Source organism: Dipteris shenzhenensis, chromosome 9, assembly GCF_047967505.1.
Source record: "Dipteris shenzhenensis isolate YYH24624 ecotype China chromosome 9, Dip_SZ_1.0, whole genome shotgun sequence".
In the NCBI taxonomy this organism is placed as follows: Eukaryota; Viridiplantae; Streptophyta; class Polypodiopsida; order Gleicheniales; family Dipteridaceae; genus Dipteris; species Dipteris shenzhenensis.
This window is the reverse complement of record NC_141604.1, coordinates 18,501,471-18,528,579: the sequence shown is the minus strand read 5'-3', so window position 1 is coordinate 18,528,579 and position 27,109 is coordinate 18,501,471. Positions and strand designations below refer to the sequence as shown.

Genomic DNA, 27,109 nt, shown 5'->3' with positions numbered 1-27,109 from the left:
AGGAAGTTTATGAGCATTATTTATTAGGGTTCTAGTTTCGAAAAGAGCAACATAACTGAAGTTCCCATTGGTCGTGGTATGTCTTTGATCGACTCTTGGTACCATCGGTATGCCAGATTTGAAATCAAGATTGCACTCAAATTGTGGGAGCTTTGCCTTTAATTTACAATAATGAATTTGTGGGTCAGTTCTTGATCGCTTGGATAGTTTCTGTACTATGAGAAACAATGCTTGAGGTGATCAACAATGGCAAAACATACAATAATGGGGCAGCTGTGAGGTTTGAAGGACAAGACCTCTCATTGGCAGATGTGATTCAACCAAATGGGTATCATTTAACTGAGATATTGTGTTTACATGGTGTTGCTAGGTATTATGGGTTTTGGTAGGTTCAAAATCAGGGATAGATTTGACAATCCAGGCATGATATAATAAATTCAAATCAAAGTTATGGACAGAGCCAACTTAACATATCCATAGATGGGTGCTAATGAACTTTGCATAGATGTCAGCAGCTACTCTTTCGCAGGCATGATGGGACTGTATGCATTGCGGGTGACTGATCTAAGGGTAATAATTATTGTTTACATTTTTCCTCTACATGATGAGTTTGAGCACGTTTGGTTGTTAGATTTCCAAAGTCGGAAACTCTCTTTTGGAAGAAGATACAAAGGCGTCGACCTTTGCTGAGCTTGTAAAGAGAGCCCAACCAAGGGGAAGGGGGAGAGAGAGAGGGTAGTAGAATCCATGCTAGGATTATTGATCTCAGAAAAAGCAATGGCAGCATGTTATCTCCACAATGAAGATACCATGAGTCTGAAGAATATTTTATAGGTCCAAACTATGGTAAGTTAACATCTATATCTATGAGTTTGTTGCATAAGTGCCACGTGGCATCCCAACATGCATTACCATTAGTAGATGGGATTGACAGATATGGAAGTCCCACAATAACCAACACTTAAGCCCTATTCTAGACTAGAGTCCTGGTGTTCAGAATTACATGGTTGAACACCCTAGAAAGAAAAATCGATAGAGCTATCTACAGGAAAAGCTCTAACCAGCGATATGGAAAGATAACAGTTCTGACACTCATTCCTGCTTGCAATAGAATGGAAACAAAAGTGTGTTGGAAAACAGCCTTGTATGTACTGAAGAGCGGCTCCAATATCAGTGAAAGTATGGACTGTAGATGGTCTCCTTCTTGAAGACTAGTAGAGCAAGGTATTGATCCACAATAGAAGAGGGTTCCCACATAGCCTCATACTTAGGTAAATATCATGCCCAGGTTTCCTGCAATAATTACATCTCTTCTTCTTTTTGTTATCCCTTGAAGAAGAGGCACCATGTGAAGAATCAGCATGGGAATGAGAGGGTTTTCCAGTTGAAACCTTGCCTTTACCTTTGTGTTTGTGATGGGCAGCAAATGCTTGATTACTAGCCATACAAGCATTGCGATTCACACAACTTTGCTCCTCTTGAAGAAGGAGAGCAACTAGCTGGTCAAATGAGAAATGATTGACCTCAATGTAGTAGCAAAGCCTTTATATGAATCAAGCAACCCATCAAGGGTATTAGAAACAAGCTGAGAATCAGGTATAATCTCATCAATGTTGGCCAACTGCTCTTTCAAATCCTTCACATTAGTGAGATAGGCATCCATGTTACCACCCTCATCAAGCTTCAAATCTTTCAACTGCTTGCGGAGATAGGCACCCCTTGCCTCATTCCGCACCTAATACAAAGATGCAAGCTGATCCCATGCTTGCTTAGCTGTCTTGCAAGACCAGATATGAGGGATAATAACCCATTTCATTGAAAGAGCAATTAAGGCATGTGCTTTGGTATCGCGACCATCCCACTGAATTTGCTCCTGTGAAGGAGTTAAAGCACTTGTAGCAGGAGGTGCAGGTGTCCTAGTAGTAGCATTAGAACCATCACCTGAAGACCCATCACCTGAAGAAGCAGAGGCTGTAGGTGTAGCACCAAAAGTGACAGTGTGTGTAGGCCTAGCCTCAGAACCTGAAACAATATGCCATAGATTCTTGACAACCAAAACATGTCCCATCATGCATGACCACATGGGATAATTGGTGCCATCAAGCTTGTCATCAACCCCAAGCATCCCAAACAAATCATCTTTGCCACCAGACATGGTGCTGAAATACAAGACAAATGCACCAATTGGCAAAGCAAATGAGAAAGAAAGAAAGTTTATTAAACTCTTCGGAAGACCGATGGGTCTATGAGACTATGAAAATCCTGATACAACAAGCTGTGGTAGTGGAGCTACTAAACGAGTGTCCATACCAATGCAAAATGCAAAATTGCAGAATGGCAGTACTAAGTGCTAAGTACAACATAGTCATGTCGATCGTCGACTATATATCAGTCTTCGCATCGTCATCATATCATCATCATCATCGGCAGTAGCAAGATATCAGGATGGATGAGGCAGTGGAGACTTGAAGTCGGCAATAGAGTGTTGTCGGCCACTCAGGATGCGGTCCTAGCATGTACTTGGTCATAGCTTTGTGTTTGACCAGGGCTACTGTGACCCCCGTTGGTTGGGCTCCGACTCTAAAGGAGGGGATGTCCCCAAGTGTGATCTGTGTGTCGACCCTCTATCTGAGCTGTCGGGTCACATGCTTCGAGTCATGGTCATGTCGAGGCCTCGTCTCGTGGGGGTCCATGTGATCTAGATGAAAGAGCTCCGTGATAGAGCTCTGAGACGGATCAGCCGAGGAAGAAGTCTACTCCTGTCTCCGTGCTCGAAGTATCCTCTCACGGTGTCTAAGTGCCTCATGAATGAAACCTGCCAAACACCCCTGGTCGGGGTAGGAGAGGAAACAGGCCAAAATCCCATAACTATCCCTGAAGGGGTAATGGAAACGCCCTCGGATCTCATAGTACACAGGACACCTGAAGATGAAATGCTCCTCTGTCTCAACCTCCTGCATGTCACACAGTGTGCATATGCGCCTCTCCCTGGGTAGTCACTCTGCTCTACTGCTCTCGATGCGAAGTTTGTGTGAAGAGACTTGGAACTGCCCAAGAGAGATCCTCAGCGAGTGGGATAGGTGAATGTGCATGTATCCTGGTGGGTCAATGAAACCCTCCGCTGTGATATGTAAGAAGTGATATGGTATAATTCCCATATTTTCTAACTTGGTATAGATACGTGATGACCTGAAATGCAGCATCTAGCTGTAAAGGGGGTGACCCAAACTCAGCCTGAATGATCTGGTGAGGAACGGATGACTTACCACGAATCATCCGTGATAACATGAGAACCTGTGGCCGTTCCACATGGGCCCACTCTATATTCGATAAGTCTGGTTCCCAATAAGGGCTGCCGTACATCCCTGCTGGGCGAGCCAAGGAGTCAAAAAGCAACCCCTTGGTGCGTGGATCTTGAAAGTGTGAGCGGAAGCACTACCTCTCTAGTCTGGCCAATGAAACATACCCTCTACTCAAGCGTGCTTGCATCGCGGGTCTCATAGTGAAGATGGGTTCAGAGAAGATAACCCCAAGATAAGTGTATGATGAAACTATGTCAACAGATGACCCCGCAAATGTGAACTAACACATGATGGCTCGAGATGTATTGAGGATCATGACCTTGGTTTTACCTAGGTCGACCTTCAAATCATGAGACTCACAAAAGGACTGTAGTGCATCTAGGTGTCTCTGAAGCCCCTCTGTTGAGAAAGACAAGAGAGCCACGTCATCTGCATAGAGCAGAATCTGGATCAACATGCCTGCAAGAGAGCAACCTACACCCCCCTGTGTTTGCATCACTGTCGTCAATGTAGAGGCCAAAGAAAGTAGGCGACAAAGGATACCCTTGTTTGATCCCGATGGTGCTCATGATCTGGTCTGTCCACCCGGATCTTGCTCGAACTCTGCCAAAAACTCTCGTAAAGTGCCATGATAGCCCAAACGACCTCCTGGTCATAGCCCAAGTCTTGCAGGCGCCGTATGAGGTGGGCTCTCGGAACTGTGTCAAATGCCTTGCGGAAATCCTTTACCCCTCCTCTAGTGAAGAGGGTGTAGGATGTGGGACGAGGCATGTGTGAGAGGTTAGGGACTGGCTGATTTGGGATGTCATAAAGTGTGCGTGTACAATCAAACCAGATGTGAGTGTCAGTGAGTGGCGGAGGGGACCGTCCTAGAAATCTCCGCCAGAAGTCCGTAGAGTTGTTACTAACAAAATGTTCAGTAGCTCCTCATTCCGACGAATGAAGTCTAGTTTCTTCTTCCGTACCAGTCTACGGTATTCACATAGCGTATCCGGTGTGCTCGGAAGACTGTTTTTGGTTTCAAATCTGAGTTGATGGCGTAAAGCCTTACACTCATCATCGTACCAACTATTACAGGGTACGGTTTCAGGAGGTGGTGGGCAGGTGGAGTGGGTGGTGTGGGGGAAAGCATGAATGACAGCCTCGTGTAGTGAGCGGGTGACAAGGGCAGCACGATTCTTTAAAAGGGGTATGAAGTCAATATAAGCGAGAAGTATGTACAGACGGCCAGAGTAAGAAGGTGAGTGATCCCGATCAAAGCATATATTGTGGTAGGTGGAGTAAGCACTGAGTGGGATGGAAGGTGCTGTGTGAAGGGAGGTGGAGATGCTAAAGAAAAGGTATGTATGATTAGCCCTTGGGGAGAGAGGTGCTACAGTGAAGTCAATAACGCGAGATGTGAAGACAGGGGATCCTATGATGTAATCAACAACACAAGAGCCCCCCCCATGTGGAAAGCATGTGAAACCACCTGAAGCAGGCCATCTGTCAAGACCATTATAGATAATGAGATCATGTATCCTGCCGAGGTCTAATAGGGCCTGCCCATAAGATGAGAATGGACCTCGCCTGTCAGCCAAAACCCGTAGCATACCTGTCTCCTCAAGGTCAATATGTGGCAGTAGAGTGGAATCATCTCTGAAGTCAAGAAGTGGTATCTGACGGGCCCTTGTCCTCGTGTTGAAGTCCCTCACTAGAAGGACTTCTTCGCAGCTAGAGAAGTCAACGATGGATTGATAAAGGGCAACAAATGGGGATGTCTCATCATCACCTTGGATATCTCTGGCAAAGTGGGAGGTCTCAGGGGGGAAGTAGCAAACTGCGACAAACAGATCCCGGCTATGCATGTGTCGAATCCGGATCCAAAGAAATCTGGAATGTGTCTCTCTCTGCTCTACTGAAATGGTCCCCCGAAGTGTGGATCTGAAAAGGACTGCAACTCCACCTGAACTTCGAACTTCTCCTATACCCCTTGTCTCATCTCTGTAGGCAGATTCCCATGTATACTCACTGACTATTGGAAGAGTGTCATCCTGCTTCAACATGTATCCACTTGCTTGGTACTATTTCTTTTTGTTTTTCAATAGTATGCTTATTAAGAAATGAAATGTTTTCCTACTGTTCAGTTACGGACAATGGGGACTAGGTCTAGCATTTGAGGGTGGACCCCCTTGCTTGGGGTTATGGGCATTAGTGACCCACAAGAGTGATGGCCTCTCTTTGAGAGAGACATCTAGAAACCACACCCCACACGTCAATAGCTAGTCTAAGCTGTTAGGAACCGGTGGGTGCGATCAGAATTAAATTCTGACAACTTTGAAATTTTAGGGTTTTTGGGAGTGACGTGGCAGCTGACACGTGGCAGACTGCCGCATGGAATCTGAGCTGGCAGGTCAGTCCACCTGTCCCACACGTGGCAGCATGCATGGCAAATGGCAGGGCATGCAGGCCAAGTGTTTGGCCCCAAATCTGGTAGATTTGGGGCAGGTTGTGGGCTGTCCTCTTTGGGACTGCAGCCCACCAAAAATCTGGGACAAGTGTCCACCTTCCACTCTAGGCCTAGGGGGGGGCTGAGCCTATAAAAGAAGGCCTCTCCCCTTCATTCCACACGTGAAAATTTCGTCACTTTTCTTCTCCCTCCTTTTGGATGATGCAGCAGAACCTCTCCAGCTCCTTGGGTGCAGCCAGCTTCTCCCCAGGCCATTCTCTCACCTCAGCAGCACTTTCTCTCTCTACAACAGCACATTCTCTCTCTACAGTTCCAGCCCCTTCTCTCCAGAAATCTGCCTCCTCTCAGCTCTTCTGGAACAGCAGCAGCATCCTCTCCCCTTCACCTAGCCTGGAGCAGCCACAGCCCCTTTCTCTCTCCTGCTGCAGTCTTTCTCTCTCTACTGCAGAATTTCTCTCTCTACTGTTCCAGCCCATTTCCCTTGCAGAAATCTGCCTTTCTGTGCACCTTTGGAACAGCAGCAGCTCCTCTCTTGGGATCAGCCTTTCTCTCTCCTGCTGCAGTCTTTCTCTCTCTACTGCAGAATTTCTCTCTCTACTGTTCCAGCCCATTTCCCTTGCAGAAATCTGCCTTTCTGTGCACCTCTGGAACAGCAGCAGCTCCTGCCTTGGGATCAGCATTGGCACTCTCTCTCTACAGCTATCACTCCATAAAAGCTTTCTCTCTCTAGCCTACAAGCTGTTTTTCTAAGCTGTTCTCATTCGAGCCCCATTTCCACACTCTCCTCACCCAAGGTAGCTTTATAGGCATCAAGGACTTCATCTACAAAAGGGTCAAGTCACGAAGGGAGCCTGTATTGTCAAAGTTTATCTCATTTACAGCACTATTTCATGTTGTTTCTACTATCTTTCTAGAAACTAGTGCTTGTCTCTAATGTTGGATGTAAGTGGTGATTGTTGCAGGCTTCTTCCTTGTGGATTGGGCAAGCCAAGAGTTGAAACTTGAGCTTGGAGTCCTCCTTTTTGTTGTCTACCTAATACATATGCTCTTGAGTCTTGTATCTAGGTCCTAGGTTTTCACTGAGTTCATCAGTTTGGAAGGTGCATTGCACCTTGGTCTTGTATCTCCATTTTCAAGAATAAAGTGAGCCTGGATAAGAGGGGAGGCCCGTCTTGGCCCTTCAATCATATTGCATTTTCCAATGATGTCACTTTGTGTTTAAGCTGTGTAAGTCTTAATTCGAGCTTAATTGCAAACTCTTAAGTTTAAGTATATGTGTTTGGCAACTCGCAATCATCTCATTCAAATGCCTCTGCAAAATCCGTTGTCTGAATTGATAGAAAGCACCGAGTAGTTTACAAAGAGGGCGCTCTAGACTTTGATGTGTCTCTGTATAAAAGACTATGTGGTGGCCTGTATAGGATTTCGAGAAGTTTCCTGGTTCTGACCATAAGGTACCATTACAGTTCCAAATGGTGCAGGATAGGGTCTCAGATATCTGAGTCTCAGAGACCCCGCTTCCCTGTGTAGGGGAGAGGGCAGGTGCCCTACGGGGGCTTGTAAGAAGTCGTCGCTCTCGTACCGCTATCCACTTTCCCTCCTTCCGAGCCTAATCCCGCTGCTGTAGCAAAGAGCGCCTCTCCTCAACCTGTAGAGGTGTGAGGTCCTCATCCATAGAGATTGCTGGGTGATCTCGAAGGACTGACCTGCATCGTAGAGGTGAAAGTCGTGCCTGAGTGTCATGGAACCATATGATGAGGGGCTGCTCTCGGTTGGGATCTCTCCCCACCCGCCATGCCCTCTCTATCATGTGCTCAGCCACAGCCAAGGTAGTGTCCACGAACGCAGTCGCATCTACCATCGGTGTAGCCTCAGTGTGTGGGATCCCCTGTACTCTGATGTTGAGAGCCTTACTGGCTCTCTGTTGCTGCTCCATGAGGGTAGCTGAAACGGTTACCCTTGCGGGTTCCCGTTTGGCCATGTCAACCCATCTGGAAGTCTCCTCAATAGCAGATTGCATGCTCGCAATCTGTGCCTCGACCACCGGGGTACTCCCTAGGATAGTGTGTATGGCTGTGACCTCCTGTCGGAGCTACATGATATCCTATTTGAGTTCTTGAATAAGACCCGTCTGCTCCCGAATGGCACTAGCCTGCTCTTGTGTGATGCGGCTCTGCTCCTGGTTGAAGTAGACCTGCTCTCGTGCGAAGCGAGTTAGCTCCATCTGCTTCCCCTCCGCTCAGCCCGCTCCCGCCTCAGCCTGCTTGCCACCTTCGCTACTTTTTCTTTTTTCAAACTTCCAAAAAAAAAAAAAGGGTCCAAGAGAAATGGGGGACAAAGCCAAGAAAGACGACAACAACAACAACAAAAAGAAGCAAACGACACAACTGAAATTGGAGGATGTGAACACACGTTACAACCAAAGTGGACTCAGGGTAGACAGCATGGCAAAGGCAGGACCGGCCTTAGCTTCTTCAGCCCCTATCTCTACCTCAAACTCAACTCCCGCTACAGTTTCAGCTCCAACCTCAGCTCCCTCTATCTCTATCTCTACTTTGACTTCAGCCCCCGCTTCAGGCTCAGCTCTAGTTCCAGTCTCAGCTCCCTCTACATCTACGATCAGTGACATACTTATGCCCATGGCGCCGGTTGTTGTTCCCTTCCCCTCCTCTCCTATCACAGCTCTCGCACAACTTATGACCCCTACTTCGAAGGTGTCATACACTGTTCGGCATTACGCTTCACTCTCCCCTCTCCCTCTCAATCAGTCCACGCTCCCACACCCCGTTGGGACTGCCTCATCCATTCCACTGTCATCTCCGTTCCTCACTCAGTCACCGTCCAGTTTTCGGACTCAGTCCCACACACTCATGCGACAGTCACCACAGTTTCAGCATGGACATGGGTGGGCTGATACACCAGAGGCCCGTGAGACCTTGCTCATGGAGATACATAGTTTCCGTGTCAGAGTAGGTGAGGGGTGGCTGAGGCGGGGAGGCAGAGCGGAGGGGAGGCAGAGCGGGTGAGGGGTGGCTAGCGGAGAGGCTGAGTGGAGGGGAGGCAGAGAGGGAGAGGCTGAGCGGGAGAGGGAGAGAGAGAGACTGAGAGGAGGAGAGGCTGAGCGGAGGGGCTAGCGGGAGAGCGGGGAGGGGAGGGGAGGCTAGCGGCAGAAAAACTCTCAGAATCAAGTAACAAAAACCTGCCCAAGCTTCAAAGCTTATGCTTGCAAGAGACTCTGCTGTCCCAAGGTGTATCTGTTGCAACTGAAATTCCCAAAGGCAACACGAGGCGTTTCCAAAATGCAAATGAAGCAGAAATTGGAAAGAACCAATGCAACAACGGCTTACCCAATGGCGTAGCCTTAAAGGACAGCAGTGAAAGGCTTTGAATGCGAGCAAATGAGGGCTAGAAATGAGAATTACAGCAAAAGAAAGTACTCCCACGAAGAGGAGAACACTTAGAAATGAAAAGAGAGTGATCCAATGGAGGGGTACTCGCAGCCTGAGGCAAAGGTAAGCCAAATGAGAAGACCAGATCACTTCAGCAAGCTCCAAGTATCTCCAAATGTCTTCAACCGCCGGCACACAACACGAGACAACACCAAAGAGCTTCAAACCACTGAAAAATGCGGTGCACGAGCTGAAAATGGCCTGTAATAGGCCCATACAAGAGTAAAAGTGACCGTACAGCAGTCCGTACTGTTGTACGGACCACACGTGTGAAGATGTACTGCAGAAAGCTTTCCGCACAGATCCGTACAAGCATCAATGAGCTGTACGGAATCCGTACAGCAATGAATGTGCAGACTGCAGGTCCGTTTGTACCGCCTCAGAAAACAGCACAGCAGCTCCATACACGCCCGTACATAGGTGCAGTGTTACGCTCAAGTTGAGGTAACATGACCTCGGAAGGGTCAGTCGACATTTTCCTTTAAGGGATCAATGTTTGTATTATATTTGTTGGGTTTTACGTAAATGATCAGAAAGGAATTAAAGTCAAGGTCCTTGGTGAGGGATCTAAGGCTAAAGGGTCTAAATGCATTAAATGTGCCAAGGGGCAAATGATTCAATGTTATCCCAAGAGGGGTAAATGATGCATTTAGGAGGTACCTTAAAATGAAGACATGTGGCATACTAGATCCATCTAGGGAATTGGGGCTCGTTGGGATTTGGCAAGCAGGAGCTTTCACGTAGCGTAATCTTCTTGAGAGCTTGCTACCACCGAGGTTGATTGGGAGGATAATTCGTGTGCCTATGCCCATGATTTGAAAAAAAGCTAGGCGTTAAAGCTTCTAAGATGTATCATTTGGTATCAGAGCTGTAGGTGATTGGGAAAAGCAGGATTGTGTATAGCTACAGGTTCATATTTGGTACCTTCAGGGCTTTTTGGCATCGCGTGTAGAACTAGTTGTTGCACGCAGACTAATTGGCTGGCGTTGTGACGAGTTGCGCGTGTAAAGGGATTTGCCAGGAGTCTGTAATTCAAAGAAGGGATACGTGTGTGGGCTCGGCTTTGTTAGCAAAGTCATGGAAATGAAGAAATCGTCCAATGGAAGTTTTTGGCGAGAAGCGAGCTCATGGCTTTCTAACTAATTGGGATGGAAGAGACCTGCTGGCGTTACAAACGATCTCGTTCTTCGTTGTCCGTCAAGAGATACCTGGTCCAACACAACATATGTAGGACGAGCGAAACTAAGCAGAAAACGACAAGACAAGCGGAGTTGCCTCCAAATTGATTGCGACGTCAAAACATGCGCCCTCGAAGATACTGACATGGTCTCGTATTGGGAAGTCGTGCAAGCCTGGGAGCCCATTGTGCTTTTCTTTATTTCGCAATTCTGCTGGTTTTAAAGATCGGCTCTTAGATTTGCCTTTCATAGTGGAATTGGGTGAAGGAGATCTCGGGAGTGAGGCGACCATCTGAACGTTTGCATTGACAGAGGCCACGTCATCTAAGGTCTTTGGACCTTGAGAGAAAAAAAAAAAGGCCACATCATCCATTCCTATTTCAACCCTTTCTTGATCGAAGTGCTTTGCTTTGTTGGTGCGTGAGCTCGAGGAAAGGGACAAATTAATCTATCCATGCAGCATGAATGACCAGGGAGCTTTCTATGCCTTTTAAGTTTTGTTGTGGTATATGCTAGTTTATTTGCCTCGGTATTTGAGGGTTTTGAGATTGCAGGAGTTTCCCTAGCATAGGGAAAAGTGGTTTGGGTTGCAGTTTGATATATGCCTGGCATAGTTACCAGCCGAAACAGAAATGGAAGAAACGGAGTTTCCGGCCCCCGCCAAAATGGAAACGGAAGAAACGGCAATGTGATACAATTTATGTATAGAAATTTATTTTTTATACATAATATAATTATCAAGAGAGTGCAAATCATACATAATACAATTATCTATACTTGAAGCTTCAAGCATCAATGCATCATTCATGCCTATGATTCTAAATTCTTGAATGATGCTTCAATAATCTGAAATCAACATGTATCATGACTAACAAGTTTGGCATTACAAGAATCTGAAATTTAGAAGTTTGAAGTACTTTAAACTTAGCACACAAGTTGAAACTTGAAACTTGAAACTTGAAAGCATCCAATATCCAGACTCCATAGATGATCATGATTCATGATCCATAAATTTCACGATCATGACTCATGAGTCATGCAAGACTCAAAATAAAAGCACCCATGGATGATATAAAAAAAAGCAGTTGCCACCTGGCACCAAGGTCCAAAGTATACTCAGTAGTAAGTAGTGTATCTACTATCATAAAAAAAGAAATAACATAGTCTAGGAATCAAGATGCATCATGCTGCAGCCTGCAGGCTGCATGCATGATGCATCTGAAGTGTCATGACTAGGAGTAGCCTAGCACTGTAGTCTGTACAGTCGTAGTCAAGTGACAAGGACCAAGGCACATCACTACTGATCATCTGCATCATTCATGGACTCCTCGTCATCGTCATCCTCTGCCTCCTCAGATGAGCTTGAGGCATTTGTGTCACTGTCTGAAGAAGAATCATCAACATCAGGATCAGGACCATTGGGTGCAACTGAAGTACTAGCACCATCTCGAGATGGTTGAGTGTATGATCGTGTGTGGTGTGCTGGTGCTGACAGCTCCTCATACAACATGGTGTATATGTCCAGCTCCTCCCGTGGGATATCTGGTATGGCCTTCATCTTCTCCACGTCCACCTTGTCTACATTCACTTCGCGAGGTTCGGGGCAGCCAGCGGCGAACTCAAGGAGATGGAGGTTGCAATGATAAAACACCAACCGCTCCAATTGAGCCGTGCTCAATCTGTTCCTCTTCTTTGTGTGAAAGAGGGCCCAAGTGCTCTAGTTCCATTCACAAGGACCGGAACTGTACTCCTGTGAGAGAACACGTATAGCAAGGCGTTTTTGCCATAAGCGGCAAGCCAATTAAGCAGAGATAAGTATCAGGAACTTAATAACTTTAAACATATTTGTAGTAGATAAAACTTCAAATTACTTAACGACTAAGCTCTAACTAGTGGCGGTGTAAATTGTCTCTTACCAAAGTAGGAGTACAGTTGCCATATTTCTCCCACCAGGAGACAGGTTGCACTTGTGTCTCTCGGAGCCTAGCCGTAGGTCGACCAAAGGAGAGGTTGTGATTGCGGGACACTAGAAGTTCATCCTCCATTCTTCGTTGCATCTCCAAGTCACCACCCGTCCAATTTTGTAGATACTGTTGCATCCCCTTCTCCAACTCGTCATTCTCATATTGCTCTTGACTGTGCCAGAGGGGATGCAATACATGTGCCACCGCATGGATTGGGCGGTGGAACCAACTCCACCGCTTATTCCATATAGCACGGATGGACTCCAATCTTGTCCATAAACTCGTACAAGAGCCCTAATGTGCTTCCCTCCATGTCCGTGATGCGAAGCACCGTGTAGATAGGATTAATCGATTTGATTAATGCCTCCGCCTGATTCCACCAAGACTCATCCATGATCATGCGAAAAAATTTGATAGACTTATTTGGCCTCTATCATCCCAATCTCCCCACTCCCGAGAGACAACTGTGCGCAACAAGCCCTGGCGCACTCGCACAAGCCTCGCCACCACTATGAACATGTAAGCAAACCTTGTGGCTGGAGGTTTCAATAGCTCAAGGTCACTGTAAGCCCGATAGATGCTGAGGACTTTGGGTCTCTTCATGACAAACTTCACGATACTGCGGGCTGTGGAGAAGATGGCATCAATCCAAGGTATCTTCCCTAGGTCCTCGATCAAAAGATCAAGGCAATGTGAGGCACAGGGTGTCCACACAATCTTAGGGAACTCATCTTCTAACATGGCACCCATTGACACACAATTGTTGCCATTATCTGTCACCACCTGCACCACATGCTCAACACCTATCTCCATAATGGCTGCCCGTAAATGCTCCCAAATATACAACCCTGTAATCACTGTACCTGCAGTGGAAGCGTCTATGGCTCTCAAGAACATGGTTCCCTTGCAAGAAGACACTAAAATATTGTACACATTCCTCATGCGTGCATCTGACTATCCATCGCATAAGAGTGTGCATTCATATTTTTTCCAAGTCTCTTTCAAGGGCTTCATTTTGTCTTCCACACATTCCCTCTCTCTTCTTAGCTCTCTTGTCCGCAAGGCCTCATATGTAGGCCCTTACCATTCATACCCAATGCTGCTTACGGCTCTCATGGCCTTCCTCCATCGTGTAGTCTTCACCACATGAAAGGGTATTGCACACTGTATGAAGAGCTTTGTGAGCTCACTAGTGGCCTCCTTCACTGCTTGCTTTTGCAAGCGTGCTTGAATGCTAGACCTTTGTAGTGATCCTCTTTTTCTCGCACTAGCATCCACACTAATTGATCCATGTGGCAAGGGTGTTCTTGTAGCACTAGGACCCGCGCTCGATGTAGTTGATGCCCCTCTACTTCTCTTTGTAGAACCCAATGTGCTGGTATCATCCAATAGCTCAGTGTTAGCAGCCTCTTCTTCCTCATGCAGCCCTTGCCCTCCACTTTTTGCAACCAAGGCTGCCATACGCACATGCTTCCATTCTGTTAGGCCACCTTTCACTGGAGTAGGCACGAACTCACAAGGTCCTACATCCTTGCTGGGAACACCTGCTAGATGGTCTTTCACCCGTGTGACAGACCCCGTTTTGCTTATGCCGCAATAGTTGCATCTCCACTTCTTGGAGCCACCGCCTCCTTTATAACTATCCAGGAGGGAGACATGGACCCAATAAGCATCTCTCGGCATTGAGGAGGATGGAGAGGTGAGAAGGAGGATGGAGAGGTCACAAGTGAGAAAGGATGGAGAGGTAGAAGGAGGATGGAGAGCTCAGAGGTAAAAGAGGATGGAGAGGTGGAAGGAGCCTGGAGGATCAGAGGTAGAAGTGAGGGAGGATGGAGAGGAGGAGGATGGAGAGGTTACAGGTAAGATTAAAGAGAGGATGGAGAGAAGAAGGATGGAGGGATGGAGAGCAGGCTGCCAAGCTGCAGCTTGCAAGATGAAGAAGATGGAGAGAGAAGGATGAAAATTCGAGGAAAACGGGATGGAGAGTCCAAGAGCAAAGAATGGAGGGATGGAGAGAGCTTAGAGAAGGTGGAGAGAGCAGCAAGGATGCACAGAAAGAGTACAATGGGCGGGAGGTGGTAAGAAAAGGAGCCAGGTGGCAAAATCGCGATTTTGGGGGTCTAGGGCAAAAACAAGTTTTACGAAATGGCGTTTCTTGAAGAAACGCTGTTTTCGTTTTGCCGTTTCTGTTTCCTGCCACCAAACGGCCGTTTCGTGCAACTATGATGCCTGGTTAGCCGTAAATTTGGGAGTGGGCTTTCGATTGTGGATACAATTTAGGTGTGTTAGAAAAACACACCCCCCCCCCCCCCCCCCATCAACCTAAATGGAAGTAGAAGAAGAAGCTTCTAGGGTGGATCCCGTAGAGACGGGAGTCCGGCCGACCCCGCAGGTGTCGCGCCCAGTAGGCCATACACTATCTGGTAGAATTGCATTATTGGAGGATGCCTTGCAACAGATTTTAGCGCAATAGTTACAAGCAAATGTAGGGCAATCTGAGCTCAGGAAAATGGTTCATAGTATGTGTGCTAGACCATCTCGTGAAGAGAAAGGTAAATCTCCAATGGAACCGGAGTCTAGTGTTTATACGGTTGAGCCTAGGAGGACTAAGGTGCCTAATATCGCCAATTATAGGCCAGAAAAGTATTCTGGTCGGATGTCTGACCGTAGTTTCGATATCATTGAGACCTGGTTACACAAATGGGACGAGGCTTTCGCCATTTGTGAAATTAGAAATGATATGAAGAAAATCCGCGAGGCTACCCATATGTTTAGTGAGGTAGCGGATAGTGGTGGATAAAACAACAGAAAGATGGATTGGCATCCACTACTTTGGAGGGGTTAAAAAAGAAATTGAGAAAACAAGCAACGGGGTATACAGCCTTTAATGATACGGAGTTAATTAAGATGAAACGGCAAGTAGCTAATCATGATGTCATTGTGTTGTTTGACTTAGCGTCAAACGCACAATGTAATTAACTCCAAGCTTGTAAAGAGGCTGAAACTAAAGACTAGCCCATGTGACTATGCATATACAGTCAGAATGGCAGATGGAAGCTCAACTGAAGTATGAGACCAAAGGGTTACCTAGTTGGAGCTTCGAATTCAGGACTATAACGAGAAGCTTGATTTTGAAATGACAAAGCTTGCTCATGCAAACATAGCCCTGGGTAAGCCCTGATAATGTCATGTCAACGCCCGCAGCAACGGGGTATACAGCCTTTAATGATACGGAGTTAATTAAGATGAAACGGCAAGTAGCTAATCATGATGTCATTGTGTTGTTTGACTCAGCGTCAAACGCACAATGTAATTAACTCCAAGCTTGTAAAGAGGCTGAAACTAAAGACTAGCCCATTCATAAAACAAGCTGTGGTCTCATGACCGGTGTTAAAAATAGTTGATCCCCAGAAACCGTTTTTCCTTGAAACCGATGCAAGTGGCATTGCGGTAGGAGCGGTTCTCCTCCAAGAGGGAAGGCCAGTAGCCTTTGAAAGCAAGAAGCTTTCTCCCTCTCAACGAAATTGGCCAACTCATGAATTAGAGTTGTATGATGTTGTCCATGCTCTGAAAACATGGAGGCATTATTTGTATGGGTCAGAGTTTTATGTTGATGTTGATCATTATACTCTAAAACATTTTTGTAAACAACTTGACTTGAGAGGCCGCCATGCTAGGTGGGCAAAACTCATGCAGGAGTTTAATTTGATGATTTGGTACCGAAGAGGGAAGGATAATAAAGTTGCTGATGCGTTGTCACACATTATGCATAATATGAGTTTCACGGTATTAGAGAGTGCTCTAATGACCGAGATTAGAGAAACTCAAAAGGTGGACAAATTTGTCCAGAGCCTTTAGCCTAAGGCTCATGTATTCAAACTCGGGGAAAAAGATGACCTGGCATTTAGAAAAGGCCAAACTTATGCAAGATATACCATAAGAGATGGTATGCTGAACCTAATCAAAATGATCTCAGGCAGAGAGTCATTTAACAATGCCATGATAGCCCATGTGCGGGACATCCAGGAGTCGAGAAGACATATGATCTCGTGAAGCGAGATTTCTTTTAGCCAAAGACGAAAAAGCATATTCATGAATATGTGACACGTTGTTTTTCGTGTCAGGTAAGTAAGGCAGAGTGGGTGAAGCCACCCGAACTTTTACAATCCTTGGAAATACCACTAGGTAGGTGGGAGAGCATTTCCATGGACTTTATTGTAGGTCTGCCTACGACACAAGGTGGATATGATTCTATCCTTGTGGTGATTGATCCTCTTAGTACTTACCAAGATGGCTCACTTCATTCCAACTAGAGAGTCCCTTAGTGCCCCGCAAGTGGCGGATTTGTTTATTAAACATATATTTCGTTTGCATGGATTACCCAAATTCATAGTGTCAGACAGGGATGTCAAATTTACCGGTCATTTTTGGACTGCGGTGTTTGAGACACTAAGAACTGAATTGGGAATGAGTAGTGGGGGTCATCCAGAAACGGATGGTCAGACGGAAAGAATCAACCAAATTTTAGAGGATATGCTTAGAGCATATGTGTCGTCATTGAGGCAACATACATGGGACAAGTGGTTGCCATTGTTAGAATTTTCCTACAATGATAGAAAACATTCCTCTACAGGGTTCAGTCCATTTGTGCTGAACTATGGTTATAGACCAGCAATTCCAGCTACAGTTGGAGTACCTTAGAAAGTGCCTAGTGCCGCGAACTTTGTGGTTCAGATGCGGGAGATGCTAGGACTTGCGAGAGCTAACATCCGCCAAGCTATGGATAGAGCTAAGACGTATGCGGATGAAAACAGATCCGTTAGAGAATTTAAGGAAGGGAAAAAACTTTTTCTCAGAGTTCCTTCACACTCTAAGTCTTTGACTGCAGGAGAGTGTGCTAAGTTATCATCTCGATATTGTGGGCCGTGGTTAATTCTAAAAAGAATAGGCAAGATAGCCTACAAATTAGAATTGCCACAAGGTTGTGAGGTGCACCCAGTGTTTCATGTTTCTCGTTTAAAGAAATTTTTGCATACAGTGACTCACTAATCGAGGGTGTTGTTTTGTTTCAGGAGATAGAGGATCATGCAAGACGCAAACCAATTGGAATCTTGGACCGAGGAACAATGCAAGTACGCAATCGAAAGATACCTACGGTGTTTGTTGCATGGCATGGTTTACCTCTATCAGAAGCTACCTGGTAATTCGTATACCAGTTACAGAGAGTGTTCCCAGACTTTATCATCGAGGACCGTGATGCCTGAAGAGGGAAGGAATGTCATGCTCAAGTTGAGGTAACATGACCTCGGAAGGGTCAGATGACATTTTCCTTTAAAGGATCAATGTTTGTATTATATTTGTTGGGCTTTACGTAAATGATCAGAAAGGAATTAGAGTCAAGGTCCTTGGTGAGGGTGATATGGCACTAGACTAGGTGGATCTAAGACTAAAGGGTCTAAATGCATTAAATGTGCCAAGGGGCAAATGATTCAATGTTATCCCAAGAGAGGGGTAAATGATGCATTTAGGAGGCACCTTAGAATGAAGACATGTGGCATGCTAGATCCATCTAGGGAATTGGGGCTCGTTGAGATTTGGCAAGTAGGAGCTTTCACGTAGCGTAATCTTCTTGAGAGCTTGCTACCACCGAGGTTGGCTGGGAGGATAATTCGTGTGCCTATGCACGTGATTTGAAAAAAAGATAGGCGTTAACGCTTCTAGGATGTATCACGCAGCAGCTTTGAATGCACAGGTGCGAAATCCGTACAGTCCGTACAAGGTGTACGGAATTCCGTATAAAAGCTTTGTGCAAAAAATGTGCAGTAAATGCACCGATTTCAGTAGAAAAGGCTTCAAAACATCAATTTCCTGCGCCAAAAGTGGAGTTCCCGTGACGGAAATGCTCGAGGAGGTCACAGGTCCTCATAGATGTGTAGAAAACCTTGAAAAATTGAGCAAATCAGCAAGAATGAGGGCTCAAAAGGCTGCCAAACAGCTTCAGAAAGCTGTCAATGGCTAAGGGAATGGATTCCCGACCTGCTCTGATACCACTGTTGGCTATGACAAGCAATGGAAGCTCAAAAATGGAAGCAAGAAGGAGAAAAACGAGATGCTGTAATAGATTGCTGCAAAACTGAAAGTGGAGGCTCAAGGGAGAGCCAACATAGCAAAACCTTAGGGCTAACTGCCCTAACTGGACCAAGTGTCCTAACTGACCTAGATGGTACATAAACTAATTGTACCAATAGTCCTAACTGACTATAACTAGGCCTACAAGGCACATACCAAGGTATAAGTGGCATCTATGGATAGCCCATTAGATGGCCTATACTGGTCGAGCTCGTCCTTTGACCAACTGCCGCCAACTGATCCCGCACCACCTTCATCTTGGTGATGTGTTCATGTATTGACGCCCCTTCGTTATTGCTCATGGCATACAATTCCATCTAGATCCTCGCCTTGTTATTGAGCTCTTATACATGTCTCTCAACGTTGTCCGGGGCCTCTAAAGAAGTGTTTTCCATCTGTATGTGAGGAAGCACTGCATCTGCCATGGTACCCACAATGATAGCCAAGGCCTCCGCATCACGTATTTGCCATGCTCTCACTAATAGTGTCCGTTGGTGTCAACACCGCTTCTGTCGTCGATGTGGTTGGGCAGTGATGGTGGGTTGAGGCATCAACTTTGTCCCGTTCTTAATCTCCCATGACTCCCTTAGCACTAAGTGGCTCTGAACCTTGATTTTCCATTATGGGTAATTGGTCCTATCAACTTGCTCATCTCACCAAAATTAGGGATGTGATATCTGTTGGCCATGACAATGAATTGAAAGGATTAAAGTTTAGAGTGTCGTACAATTGCCTGAACTTGAGCCTCCCATCTGGGTACAATCCTTGAAATACCTGCCTCTCTCGCATGGGTACAATCCTTCAAACGTCGAAATTAATTCCCCCAAGCAATGAATCAAGGTCATCCTTGAGCAACATCCTTGTCTTCAAGCTCCACTTCTTTTGAATTTGCGTTTGGGCTCTGATACCATGTTAGATATGAAATCCCGCCAGAGGGTATCTCGCATCGGAAGACTAATAGAGCGTCCCTAAATTACTCTCGGAAGTGTTTCACTATGGAATCAAACTTCTTCACTTGTGTGTCTTCGCAACCATAAATGTGTGTGCAATCCAGTAAATAGACAGTGTATCCAAGACAAATATAGAATCCACAATGATATGTTTTTGTCCAAAACCGGTCATAATACAAAAGAGATGCGGACTCCCACCAAACCGTGGTCCTGAAATCTTACCAAAGCTTTCCTACTATCTACTTGGCATTCCTAGATCTCTTAGCAGGTGTGCTCCTCTGAGCTTATGTAGATTCTCTATCTAGTGATCCTTCCACCTTGCTGCTTGGCTAGTCAGCCTAGGTGGGCAGCCCATGCTGAGCTAAGTCTACAGCTCCTCAGCTTGGTTCACCTCCTGGATATAGGCCCAACGGTTGCTGCTCTTGCTGCTCCTATTTGCTCTTTAGTGGCTGCCACAAGTGATGCCTTATGGAGGCCCCAAGGTCCCCTTTTTATAAGGCTCAAGGCCCCTTTACAAAACCGACTTGTCTCTGTGCTCGACTTGGTTTGCACCAAGTGAGCTCCTAGTGAAGCTCAGCTTTTATAGAGATCACCGTTTGCGCATTTCAGTCGAGGGCTTGATTGACTCCCCAGGATATAATTGGATTCATCTCCCTCACTCATTGAGGATCTCTATTGGGCAGTTTTGGGTTTCATCACATCGTCTCCGTATGGAAAGACACCTAGTCAGTGCCAAAACACCCTCATGAAGGACCTTGACATTGACTCCTTTGACCAATATACATGAAGCACTATAAATATATTACACAAGACGGTCCTCTAAAGGAGAATTTCAACTGACCCTTCCAAGGTCATGTCACCTCAACTAGAGTATAACATGCTGGACATGTTTATTCAAGCAATGTTGTAGCTTCCCTCTGAAAGTCCAGCACTAAAATATGCTTTAGTCATCTAGACACTCTACGTGTCCCCTATGTTTAAGTCAATCGTGAGCTTGAATGATTGCTCAATGCTATGATACTTATAGAAACACACGTGCACACATACCTGAAAGCATTTGTATGCATGATTACATTTATATGTGGATGAACACCTTTTGACTTTCAGCGTGGTTTTAAGACATGAGGATATGTTAAGTGGAAATTGTTGATAATGAAGGCCTTAATTTAACATCTTTGGATTATCGTGGGAAATGGTCAATGCAGCAAGAACGAAAGAAGAAGTGGGACGAGAAGCATATGGAGGCTCTTACAGCAGCTCTTCGGCAGCTTACAGCATTTGACTTGGTGAGTTGCTTGAACATTCTAGGCCAACTAATCCTAAATAGTTAGGTCATTTGGTTTAACCTATAGGGATGAAAATCGAGAAAGCACCCTTGCCTCACGATATTAATGCTGCTGCAAAATGACAAAATCTAATTGTTTGATTCTATCTTATAGCAATTTTAAGAAAGCACCCTTGTGTCGTGATATTTAATGCTGCTGCAAAGTGACGAAATCTAATTGTTTGAGTCTATCTTATAGCATTGTTCGGGACAAGCTTGTTCCCAAGATCTAATTTAGAGAAGCCTTTTCTAGTCTTCTTAAATCACCATTTTAACAAAATCATTCATGGTTTGTTGATGCACGTGTTGCATTGTTTAATGCTAATTGAACCAGTCATAATCTTTTGGTAATACACACCATTAATGCTACTCTTTTTTTTAAAGGGGGTCTTTTGCAAAATCGAAAGACTTTTGTGTTTTCATACATGGAAGTTGTTGGAGGTCAACATTACACCTCAATTGATGTTGTTTAAATTTAATGATTATGGATAAAAGAATTTCACCTCATGTTCACTACTGCCTCATATGTTGAATAGTACAAACATCTCCAAGAGCATGATTAAATGGATGGTAGAGTTGCAAGAGTACTCTTTTACCTTCTTGGTTGAGAACTCTACCAGAGCTTCTTTGGCTGATCTCCTCACCTATAAGGAAGGACCTATCTTAGTTGCAGATGTGGAGAAGAACACTGACATGAAAGAAGAAAAAGTACTAGAGGATGCATTTGTTTTACACTTTGATGGATCTTACAAAAAGAGTTTGAATAAAAGTACGGGAGGAATTGTCATTTATTTTCCCGAAGGGAAGGAGGTTCGGAAAATGGGGATTCAGCTCAAAGCCAACAGTAATAATGAAGCTGAATATGCAGCCCTCTTCGAAGGTTTGAAAGTATGCATTAGTCTGGGTATTAAGAGACTCATGATTAAGGGAGATGCTCTGTTGGTTGTAAAGCAAATTTAGGTGTCTGGAAGGTTAAGCATGTTCATTTGAAGAGATGGATAAGTGTGGTGAAGAAATTGTTAAATCAATTGGATGCGTGGACACTCCAACATATTGAAAGAGATAAAAATGTAAATGCACATGATGCTGCGCAGGAAATTACAGCAGCTTATGTTGATGCAGTAGGGGTGCAGGAGCCCTTATACAAAGGAAGGGAGACATTGGCTTGTGAGGAAAGCTTCCTGTTAATTGGTAAAGTGCCTGAAGAAGTTCCGAAACAAAGAAAATACAGATTTATTAAAAGCTGTACCTCTTATTGTCTGATAGATGATGTTCTTTACATGAAGGGAGCTGATCTGGTGCTCAGAAGAATTCCCTGGCATGAAGAAGTTTTTCATATCCTACAAGCTAATCATGAGGGAGGATGTGGATGACATTTTTCTTTCAAAATCATGCTGAGGAAAATACTTACAGAAGGATATGTGTGGCCATCCCTCCAGAGAGACATAAGACATTGGTGCAGGTCATGCCTATAGTGTCAGCAGATGAGTAAGAGGATCTTACATCCAGAACTCAGAAATATCATGCTTGCTTATAATATTTTTGAGAAATGGGGAATAGATGCCATCGGTCCTCTACCAATGACAGCCAGGGAAAATTATTATGTGCTGACAGCTGTGGATTACTCGATGAGATGGACTGAAGCACGAGCAGTACGGGCTGTCAATGCGAAATCTGTATGTAAATCTGTGTATGAGGACATTTGCTGTAGATTTGGTGTGCCACTGGAGTTGCTTTTTGATAGAGGTCCAAGTTTCAGGAGTGAACTGATGGATTTATTATGTGGTAAGCTGAAGACTAAACATAGATATGCCAGTCCCTATTATCCTCAATGTAATGGGATGAATGCAAAATTTAATGGTGTGTGTATTAATATTATGGGAAAGATCATGAGAACACATGAGAAGGAGTGGGACCTTGCTTTGCACTAGGCTTTATGGGCTTATAGAGTTGCAGTAAAAGAAGGCACCCAAATTTCACCATTTCATCTTGTTTACGGGAAAGAAGCTTTGTTACCCTTGGAAGTAGAAATTCATGCATTAATTCTTGCATTACAGATATTAATGAAGATGAATGAGGATTCAAATTCTACTTTCCAGAACTGATTATTGGATTTGTAGGAAGCACAACTAGACAGACAAAAGGCGGTGGAACATTATGCTTTAATTCAAGAGGAGAATCAGAAAAGAGCAAACAGGAAGTTCAGGGATAAGAAAATTGAGGAGGGTGATCTAGTTTTGAGATGCAACGGTAGTCTGGATTCTACCTTCAAGAAGAAATTTGTGACCAAATGGGATGGACCTTTCCGTGTGTGACGAAGAAATTCAAAAATGGCTCATATCAACTTGAGGATTTGGATGGTCAGCAGCATAAGAATAGAGTCAATGGCTTCAGACTAAAGAAATACTTTCATAGGATCATGAGTGTGAGCAGCTGTGGACCTACTGTGATGAAACAAGATAAACCGGAAGACCTCATGGATGAGGATATATATGAAGAAATACAAATCTTATATCCCCATGTCTGCAGAGTGGGGGATTTGTATCAAGTTTTTGAGCACTGTATATAGCTGTGGGTAGGCACATAGTTGTACACATCTAGGGTAGGTGTGGGCTTTTGGCATTTGGGGATTTTCTTTTACAACCATGATGAACTGATGTATAGTTTTTTGAGACAATAAAGTATGTTTTGCAGGGACTTCATGGGAAATGATGAAATGCAATGTGGTTGTACTAGACCTCTAGAGCAAGGGTAACCAGTGTGTGGTCAAGTGAAAATGTTTTTGGGGTCATGTAAAATCAAGTCATTAAGGTTTTTTGTTAATTTTCTTGAGTCAATGTGGTCTTGCATGTTACGGGAATTTGATATGTTCTGTTGCCCATGTCAAATGGCTTTTCATGTGGGTGTATGAGGGTGCATGCAAGCTTTAATGTGCATGCTAATGTGTGTGGGAATTGTGTGACTAAAAGGTCCAAAATGTGCATTTAATGTGCCTTGGGGGTATTTGCATTTTTTAATGGGAGAGTAGTAAATTTCACGTGATGATGTGGAATGGAAATTCTGGAAGGGAACATGTGCATGCAAGGTGGCTACATGATGGTAAAGGGGAGTTTTCTAGATGATGAGTTGGAGCTACGTGGGATGGCGGCAGGGAGCTGATTGTGGACGTTGGAAGGATGCTACGTTGCTCTTGACGAGAGACTCGTAGGTGGTAGCAGAGGTCGTCAAAGAGAGGCTGAAGCATTCCCTTGCTTGACGAGGTGACGAATGGAGCTTGTCTATGAGAGGCCGTTGCTCTTCGATCGTTGTTGAGAGGGAAGATGCTTGCTGCAGATCAGTGCGACACTGCTTTTCTAAATGAATTCTGGGAGGATGCTATTGATCGCTGATGTTGCTGCATCAGTTTGTATGTTGTCAGGTGGAGTCTAGCACAGTTCTTTATTATATTGTGCAGGGGCTCTCGTTTTTAGTACGCAGGCTGGTATTGGTTCGTGAGCATGAACAAGACTCTTAATGGCTGCGTATATGCACGGATAAGCTGATTCACACACACTGAACGAGGCAGTTCTGTCTTGGAGAAAAGCCCGCATAGACTACATGCGACCTGTTTTGTGGAGCTCTGAATTTGGTTTGTGGTTGGGATCTTGGGTAGATAACGATTACTGCAAGCTGTATACTTGGGCTATACATGGTTGACTTGTTACTGAACGGTGAAGAGGGTTTTTTGGCAGTGGTGCAAATCTGAAGATCGTTAATGACCTGTGCATCTTGAGTCATGGATTTTCTGTTTTTTTTTGTATATTTGAAATCAGTCGATTTTGTGGGGGGGTTTGTCTCGTTTTTGTGTGCTCTAGATATCTGCTCTGGAACCTGGTTCATAAGCTCATCATCTACGAGCCCACATCGCAGCTGATCCCTATGAAGTCTCAGCTATCTGACATGGTAAAGTACATAATTTTCTGGCTGTCTTTTCTTTTTTTTCCTTATCACTGTATGCGTAATCGATGTGGCCAGAAAGATCCCTATGAAGTCTCAGCTATCTGACGCGGTAAAGTACATAATTTCCTGGCTGTCTTTTCTTTTTTTTCCTTATCACCGTAAGTGTAATCGATGTGGCCGCAAAGATCATTATTGGCTTCAGCGTCCCCAAAGGAACGCAGAGGGGTCCAGTAACTAGATGATCAATAGTGTGACTACTGCGACCACATATACGCCAGCCTTCTAGTAGCACGAGGCAGGCGCTGCGAGTAGACTTTCTGGATCCAGATGGAGGATTGCTTGCTTGTCTGTGGCAGTTGGACCTGCCGATCAGGTGCACCAAGCAGGGAGTTATTTATTGAGGTAGGCTTTCAGGCAAGACCTCGAGCCACGAGGAGTTGTTTCCCGCTGACTCAGGTGGCGGTTTATTACCAGTTTCTATTTTGTTTGGACTTTATGACCTGGCAGATTCAGAGGGGGTCTCCTAGTGTTCTGTTGCAGCTATTGTCTGATGCTGTTGGAGATCTTGATGGGTCGGTAGATTGCTAGTGCAGGAACCTAGACACAATTGATTGATCCTTGTGGGTTGTTATATGCCTGTTGCCATTGGAGCACTAAAGTTCATCGATTTGGCGATAGTGTACTAGTTTGGACTTGTGAGGGGGCTATCTAGCTCTTAGATACAGGGGCCCATCCAGGAAGTAGACCTTGCACCGGAGGCAGTATCAGCTGGATTATGGTTCCAAGATCGTGTGTTGGAGTCATGTACCTGTACCGGCAGTTGGATTATTGTACCATTTGACCCAGTGTATCATTACCAGACTAGAGGAGTGTACCTAGCATCTGTGGCTTGGGAGCAATAGTTCTAGGTTTCCAGTGATCATGCTGAGGCGGTTCGTGCCATGCGGGGCTTCTTCGACAGTTCTTGTGGTGATCTTCGGTGGTGGACATCACCCGATGGATTCCTCCAGCTATTCCAAACGGCACACCCAGCTCCCTTACACCTTTGTTCCCATCCAGGAGCTAAGAGGGGGTGTTGGAGGTCAACATCTCCTGATGTCACCTAGAGAGAGAGGGCCTTGCTTGCGGGTGTGCCGGCCCTGTGAGTGAGGGTAGCGTAGAGAGAGAGGGCCTATGTTTGTGGGTGTGCCCCCTCTCGTGAGTGTAGGGCCTCTTGTGGGCCCATGCAGTGCCACGGTGGACATGGAGGTTCCCAAGAGGGTTGTGGAGGAGTGTGGCCAGATTTGCCCTAAGGGACTGCCATGGATGTGCCTCTATAGGCAGCCCAGTCGGGGGCTGGATAGCAAAGGGTGGGTCGACGTGTAGGTCGGCCACCTTGGCTGGTTATAACTCCTATTTTGGGGGTTATAACTCCTATTTTGGGGGTGTGTGTGCCCTTCTTATAGGATCATGAGCAGTCCTAGTAGTGGGTCGGCCCACACATGCAAGTCGGCTCTATGGCAGGTGGATGGCCAACCTCTAGACCAACCGACTAGGCAGGGGGGCTGCCTATATATAGGCCTCTCATTCTCATTGTTCATTATCACTTGGTGGAGCAGCACTTCACTGCAGACCAGCATCGCTTGGAGGGCTTGGCAGAGGAGTAGAGCCAACCCTGTTGTGCACCTAAGGAGCAAGGTAGTGGAGCAGTTCATCTACTCCCTAGGGCTCCCTTCACTTGGTTGTTGAGCTGTGTAATCCGAGCTCTTGAGTAGCCCATTATTTTTGAGGTTTTTCCCCAGTTTTAGCGGGGTTTTCTCCAGAGATCACTTGCAGTATTGAGAGCGGCAGAGCAGAGCGACTACCCAGGGGGAGGCGCATATGCACACTGTGTGACATGCAAGAGGTTGAGATAGAGGAGCATTTCATCTTCAGGTGTCCAGTTTACTATGAGATCCGGGGGCGTTTCTACTGCCTCTTCAGAGATAGCTATGGGATTTTGGCTCGTTTCCTCTCCTACTCAGACCAGTGGTGTTTGGCAGGTTTCATTCATGAGGTACTTAGACACCGCAAGAGGATAGTCCGAGCACGGAGACAGCATACTTCTTCCTTAGTTGATCCCACCCAGAGCTCTATCACGGAGTTCTTTCAGCCAGATTACATGGACCCTCACGAGACAAGGCCTTGACATGACCGTGACCCGGAGCATGTGACCTGACAGCTCAGACAGAGGGTTGACACACAGATCACACTTGGGAACATCCCCTCCATGTTTAGAGTCGGAGCCCGACCGACGGGGGTCACAGTAGCCTTGTTTAGACGCAGAGCTACGACCAAGAGACGTGCCATGACTGCACCTTTGAGTGGCCGAGAGCACTCTATTGCCGACTTCCTGTCCCCATTGCCTCATCCACCCTGATGTCCTGCTGCTGCTGTTGGTGATGAT

At 45.5% G+C, this 27,109-nt stretch overlaps 1 protein-coding gene across 2 annotated transcripts in view; it reads left to right on the top strand.

Annotated features, from left to right (window-relative positions):
- The window catches only part of TPP2 (tripeptidyl peptidase ii), a 203,805-nt gene that overhangs the window by 25,699 nt on the left and 150,997 nt on the right, over nt 1–27,109 (top strand). For both annotated transcript variants that reach the window (XM_087378744.1, XM_087378745.1), the window contains exon 5: nt 20,627–20,707. In XM_087378744.1, coding sequence (XP_087234870.1) covers nt 20,627–20,707 — 81 coding nt within the window. The remainder of the gene's footprint in view (nt 1–20,626; nt 20,708–27,109) is intronic.